Source organism: Musa acuminata, chromosome BXJ3-8 (assembly GCF_036884655.1).
Source record: "Musa acuminata AAA Group cultivar baxijiao chromosome BXJ3-8, Cavendish_Baxijiao_AAA, whole genome shotgun sequence".
In the NCBI taxonomy this organism is placed as follows: Eukaryota; Viridiplantae; Streptophyta; class Magnoliopsida; order Zingiberales; family Musaceae; genus Musa; species Musa acuminata.
The window spans coordinates 35847594-35854526 of NC_088356.1; the positions used below are offsets into that span (position 1 = coordinate 35847594).

Here is a 6933-nt window from a genome sequence, read left to right on the forward strand (position 1 = left end):
TCCTGGACTTGCAACGATCCACTTGGTGAGTTCCGACGAGCTTCTTTGGCAAGCTCCTGGACTTATCAGATTTGTTCCCGCAGAACCTCCGATGACCGTCTGGACTTCCGTCGAACTCTCGAACCCCCAACGTGATCATAGTCTTGACTCCGGTGCATCTCCTGCTGTATGTCTTACTTCCACCGTAGTTAATCCTGCATATGTAAAATAAAACTTCGATCAAGACAATTAATCCTAAGCAATTAACCAAGTTGTCCGGCATGTCATTGGTCCCTCGACACATCGTCCGATTATTCGGCGCATCATCCTCTCCTTCGACCTATTGCCCAATCAGCTAGTTACTCCGCAACTCTGATATCCTTGGCACAATACCCGCTCTTCTTGGCCCGATGCCTGAGTCCACGACTCAAAGCCTTCTATCGATACGTCGACCGATCCACTGGCCCGACGTCCAATCTTCTGACATGTTCCTCCGGCACAACATGATTTTTTCTGCTTTAATTGTCTCATCCTGATCGAAGCATCCTGCATTACTTAAAACGCAGAATAAAATATAAACACATATCAAGTGGTTTCATCATCAAAACACAAGATTCAATATATATTATGATATAAGGCATAGAAGTTCATAAATTTGTTATTTCTTTCTACTTATAAGTATTTCAAATTATTTGGATGTAGAAATTTACATCCTTATTGTGCATATACTATGTTGTATGATTATATTTGTTAAAATAGTTATAGGATAAAGAGTTTGTCATTAAATATCTTATACTCATTTATAATATGACATAATATATGCTCACTTGAATGAAGTTATAAAGGCCTGTAATGTATGACTTTTCACTATAGATACTAGCGCCCAACCAAAGTTGATTAGATGGGAAAGTGAACATGTACAAGTTCATGTTAGTGCAAATATAGACAATGACGTATGACCATTTCTGAAACTTTTGGATATGTTCTGTTTTGTTAGATAGATTTAGTTTGGATATATTAGTTTAGATTTTTTCTTTGTCATATATTATAATTATAATTATGTCCAAGTGTATAGAAAAAATCCTGTCATTTTATTTAGTAAGTTAGCATGTTTTAACTTTAAAATTTTTTACTTTTTGTTGAATTCTTGGTGCTTTGTTAGTTTGTCTTCTTTTCTATTTTTTGTTTAATCACATAAAATTTCTTATGACACTTACTACTCTCTAATTTCCATCATCAGCTATCGTCAGTTGAATTGTTGATATCGTTCTTGATCACATACATGCTACAAAGTGCTTGGTATCTCATTTATCCAATATTCCTAAGAGTGCAGTGGCACCAATTTTGGGACCTAACGGTAGCATTATCTCAAATATTCATCAGGTACAGCAAAACATTATGTTTCTTTAATTGTTTATCGATAAAAAGGCAAAAAAAAAAAAAATAGTATAAGATGGTAGCATTACATAATGGTAGTCGGCAAGCCCTTCTTACCCACTTGTTGACTGTGTGAATGAGAATAGTTTTTCGTTATCATCAGTTTATATGAATGGGAATGAAATGGTCAATCGGTAAAGCATACATTACTAAAATGCTTAAACAATTGGTAAAGATTAGAAAAAAAAAAGGAGAAAGGATTGCCACTATAGTTAGGTCTTTCAAACTGCAATTAGATGGTAATTCCGGATGCTTTATATGGTTGCTATAAGATACAAGTGACACCAGGATCATGCTTAAATCGTTAACTTTGCTCTTCTGTCTGTGTAGGTTGGGTTGGAGCAAGGGCCAAAATCAAACTACGTGTTATCGAGCTGCATGGTTCATTTGATCAACACAATAACTTCTATTGGACAAAGTCCATCACCCTTGCATTCTTTGTTAGTCGGATGCAATTCTTCTACTTTCCTTTAAATGTGCAGGTAGGTGAATTGGTACTTTGCTGCTGTCAACTTGTGCAATGGCAATGTTTACAGGCGTAAAGGTCATTTTTGTTGTGTCCTCTTGTGTTGTGAATTGTTGATGATGGAGTTCCTTGTTGCATATGAATGGAACAATAGATGGGCTCCTTAGCCTCGGTAGCTTTACGTCTGGGCAATATAGACACTGTGCAACAGATTACATATTTATTGAGCTTGAATTCTGAAATGAAGTAGCACTTGTGTTCTTCCTACAATGGCAATCCTCAATAACCTCTCCAATTCGATCCTTGGTCGAATGACTGCATCTGTTGTTGCCCTGCTGCACAATCCGCACGTGTAGATGAAGAGGCAGGGAAGCTCAATCTCGAGCCACTTCCCAACATAGCATCTCCTTGTCCCACAAGAGAGCTTAAACTTGCTGTTTCCATGCCCTCTGGCTGTTTATGCCCATACGACTGCAGTGCCCTCAAAATTGCTTGAGTCGGTGCGAAACCTGCACCCAACGATCCTGATGCCCATGGAGCCAACACCCAGTTCATGTACATGTTCACGTCCAACATGCTGTTGCTGTGGTACATGCTTTCGTTTGTCTGCACGCCATTAATTAGTCCTGCAAGCTCGCATGGAGACTCCAGCAGCGCAGGCGAGTCTGGTTGAGGCTTCTTCCCCGCCGAGCTCTTCTTAAAAACCCGACACACAACCCATTCCTCCTGACTCAAAACAAAGACACAAAACGATGAGCGTAATCTATGACGAACGTCACTGCTGTTCCGAAAGGTTGGGTGGGGAAGACCTTGGTGCCGTTGTAAGGGAAGCCGGTGTGGAGCCTGTACTCGTGCATCACCCAACCTGTCTTCTCGCCCTTGGGAGCCCTTCCCTTGTAGAACACTAGGGTTTTCTTCATGCCCACCAACACCTCACGGTGGAGGATCTCCTTGTCCTTCCCTGTCGTCTTCCAGTAGCCGGCGTCTGTCGCTCGGTTGGTCCGAAGCCCGGTCGGGTACTTGCGGTCCTTCAGGTTGAAGAAGTACCACTCTTTCTGCCCCATGCTAGCCTTCCCTGCAAAGCTCGATCACCGGACACGTTCTCTTCAACAACAGGTACTCAAGAATTCACACAAGCGACAGGTGAAGAAGGAACACGAGAAAGATGAGTACCCGGCAGATCCCATGGCTCACACCTGTTGAGGTCGACATCAGCAATGGCTGCAGTGGCGAAGCCCAACTCCGTCACCTTTCTCGAAAGGTAGTAAGTGATGAGCTCTTCATCGGTGGGGTGGAACCTAAAGCCGGGAGGAAGACTCTCCTGCATTGTATCTCAAGTGGGCTGGACATACAAAATGAGCAGAAGCAGCAGTAGCAGAAGAGGTATTAATAATGGGGACGATGATGTCGACCACATGTGGAATCCATCTCATCCACCTCTTTGGAAAAGATGGTCAGAAAGAAAAGAAGGTTCTTATTGCAGGATTGCCATCGAATAAGGGAGTGGTGTGAAGAGAGAGAAGGGATGGAGAGGTCGTTCGGGTATATTGAAGGGTGACTGAGGTCATTTGAATCGCACTGCTATGTGGATCGTCGTTCCTCTTTCCAACCAACCCCAACCGATCTCACCCACCCGTGGGGGCCACACAGCCGCACGCTAAGAGGACAATGGGCCAATAAAACTAATAATGTCTCATGCACGTGTAGATGAACTCAATCATATTTGGTCTTCCCTAATATACTGTATAGACGTAGAAGGTAGGTATGATGGATGGTTTACTTATTATTATTACGGTGATGATCGATCCACTTTGCAGGTCAAAATATCAGTTTAGAATAACAATATTGGATGTAGTCTTCCGATTTCGATTCGAATAAAATTATTGTGGTTGATAAGTATTTTTTATTTTCTAAAATAATATGTTCTTGGACGATAAAAAATTTTAATATGAAAGAAACTCCAATAATTAAAGCTTAGTTATTCTATTTATACTTTATGTACTTGTAAGTTCTGTTGAGTAGGAAACATTTTGAATATTCTAGAGAATGTGAGAGTAAAGATTAAAAAAAAAAAATCATCGATGCTTATGTTAGAGGGCGCACAAATGGTTTTATGTTCAGTTAACTTAAAAGTTACTTATAACTGATGATATCATGATGAAAAATCTGAGTTTTTTTTTCATTAAAAATTGTTAAATCGCGTTAATTTTAAGTTAGTATATTAATGTTGTTGATCTTTGAGATTTCTTTTTAGTTTGAAGCATTCTCTCTCAGAAGAAATTAATATATCATTCCAGCCAACACTGTTGTGAACACTCTCATGCTTCATATATCTAAACAACTTTCTATAGTTACAAGCATCTGCTCCTTCATGGGGGATGCCTAAGCTTTCGTGACCTAAGGAAGCCTTCAACTGCGACCTCGCTTGTCTTACGTGTCCCCCATGCATGATCCATCGCTGAGACCAACATGCGTTGCGTTGGCTTCTATAGCAAGTGAAACTGGACAGCAACTTAAGATGATGGAGTACAGCTAATCCTCGACCTTGTCCTTTGGTAATGAGATAACATTAATCTGCTACAGTAACTAATAGCCCAAAAACAAAAATAGTAAAGAAGAAGACTATGTATGATCCCCCTCTTCTTCTTGTGCCTTTGTGAAGCTAACTTGTCTGAGACTCTCGTTTTAGATATATTATTATAGGTTTGTCTACACGCATATTACACTGCTTTCTTGTTTGGTGAGAGCGATGACTTGTGGAAAGGACATTCAAGAATACCACTCCTGACTCATTCTCCGGTTTCCACTACCAGATTGCATTAAGATAAGACGAAGGCCAAAACATAACTTTTCCCATGCAACCACTTGTTTCTAGATTGCCAGTCCTTGCGTTTGAATTAAACTTCTTCCAAATATCATGAAGAGTTGAAAGAAATTAATGATTCGAGATTGAACCAAATTAAATATTGATTCTTGAAAGATGAAATTTTTTTTAGAGAATAAAAAAGGGTCCTAAATTTGATATATAAGTTGTTGTGTGATGAGAGTCATAGAGTTTTGAGTTACAGTGAGGATACTTTTTGTGTGAACCATGAATTCGTTAACATATCCCCTATACATCTCTTACATTACATAGTTCCATCACTCTCGTTATTCGTTCAACACCTTGATAGATAGGGTTTTTGTTTCCTTGGAATTGTTCCTGATCAGATGGCAGAAAGTTATGATCCCACGGTAGCTTATGCTACATGTAGTTTGACATAAGTTTAAATTATGTTTGTCATCAATCGGTAGATTTCATCGACTGCAAATTCCAATGGTGTCATAAACAATGCTTGCAGTGTGAAGTTAGTTCTATATTTGTATACCTTAATTTCGATACCATGAAGCAAGCCAACAGGAAAAAGAGTAACGATTTTTTAGTTTGGATAATGAATTAAGAGGAAATCATACAACCCACTTATTATTGTTAGAGCTAGCCCTAGAAAATTTACCACAACGTAATTTTGGTAACACAACAAAGACAATAAAGCAAAAAATAAAAACGACAAGAACACCAGATTTATGTGGTTCGATCAATTAACTTTGACATACATCCATGGACGAAAGAGGAGTAAATCACTACTATGAAAATGGACTATTATAAATGTCTTAGGAAGATGTTCCTAGACCATAAAACACTCAAAAATACTAAACAAGAAAAACCCAAAGTATAAGTCCAAACTATTTAATTGAGTGTGGACTTAAAACAAAGTAAATACTTAGGTTTTCTTGTGGTGCATCTGACTTCAAAACCCAGACCCTTATTTATAGTTCCAATAGGAGATAACAATTATAATTGTAAATGATAATTCATTCATCTTTCCTTTCTTGTATAAACTATCTATCCTCCTTCTTCATGTCTATGCATTTTAGATTTGAGTCCATGTTTGAACCTCTTTTGTATTAATCTAATAAAATAAATTATATATTTTCTAAAAAATATATTTGGTTCTCCGGATTTAGAAGCTGATGTGGGAGGGTACTCTACACCGGTTAAATATCAACATGTTACTACGGATACTCTACAATCTAGTAGAAGACCGAAAAAGAAGAAAACCTCGATACTGACTTTGAAGATATTGACATCTCTATATTGTATACCATTCTTAGAAAACATTGACATCTCTACATTGGCATATTGATTCAAAAATCATCAAAATTTATACATTGGTCAAAATTGGTTCTCTAGATAAGTAGGTCAAGATACAAAATGATCTTTGCAAAATCTCTAATATAATGATAAACTATGTCAAGATCAATGGAGATTAATCATTTTCTACGACCTAAAGCGTCTAATTTTTTTTTTATTTCATGAGTTACCCTTGACTCTACTTGATAGATTCATCTACAATCAAGTCAAGTATTCTTCGTATAATTTCAAATTTACAATTCTTGCAAAAGAATCTAATCGACTGATCAAATTTTGACCTATCATTTCAGGATGTAGAAGCATGCTATGATTGACTTAGACTTAAATATTTTAAACTAATACTTCGAAATTAATACATTAATAGATAAATTAACTTATATAGTTAAATCGTTATAAATAACGATAAAAACTCTCAGTAGGAAAGAGATCATGAATGGAGCTAGAGATAGACACACCATGATATAAAATTACCATTAGACTAATCTCACGTGTACCATATTAGGGTGCATAAGGATTTGATGAATTTAATACCACTAATATAAATTTAAATATTTATTTTTTAAAAATATTTAAATTTATGTTAGTGGTATTAAATCTATCAAATCCTTGTACACCCATGAGATATCGTCCGATGATAATTATATATCATTTAAATTTAAACATTTTGAATCGATCATTTAATTTTAATATGTTGCATGTGGGTCTTAAAATATTATGGGTAGTTTAGGAAATAAACTAAGTGTTAGTTAGTGTTCTCAATTAATGAGTTATGGAGAAAACTGTTAGGATCAAGAGCACTAAGAGGGGGGGGGTGAATTAGTGCAGCGGAAAACCTTCTGCGATTAAAATCGAAAACTGC

The 6933-nt window shown here is 37.2% G+C and overlaps 1 protein-coding gene across 1 annotated transcript; it reads right to left on the reverse strand.

Moving 5' to 3' along the window:
- Positions 1–2083: 2083 nt before the first annotated feature.
- Positions 2084–3405, reverse strand: LOC135644626 (NAC domain-containing protein 79-like). Its single transcript, XM_065162368.1, has 3 exons — positions 3056–3405; positions 2692–2957; positions 2084–2608 (listed from the first exon to the last, which is right to left on the reverse strand). Exons 1-3 carry the CDS (start codon positions 3207–3209, stop codon positions 2162–2164), a joined length of 867 nt encoding a protein of 288 aa, XP_065018440.1. The 5' UTR covers positions 3210–3405; the 3' UTR covers positions 2084–2161.
- Positions 3406–6933: the final 3528 nt, after the last annotated feature.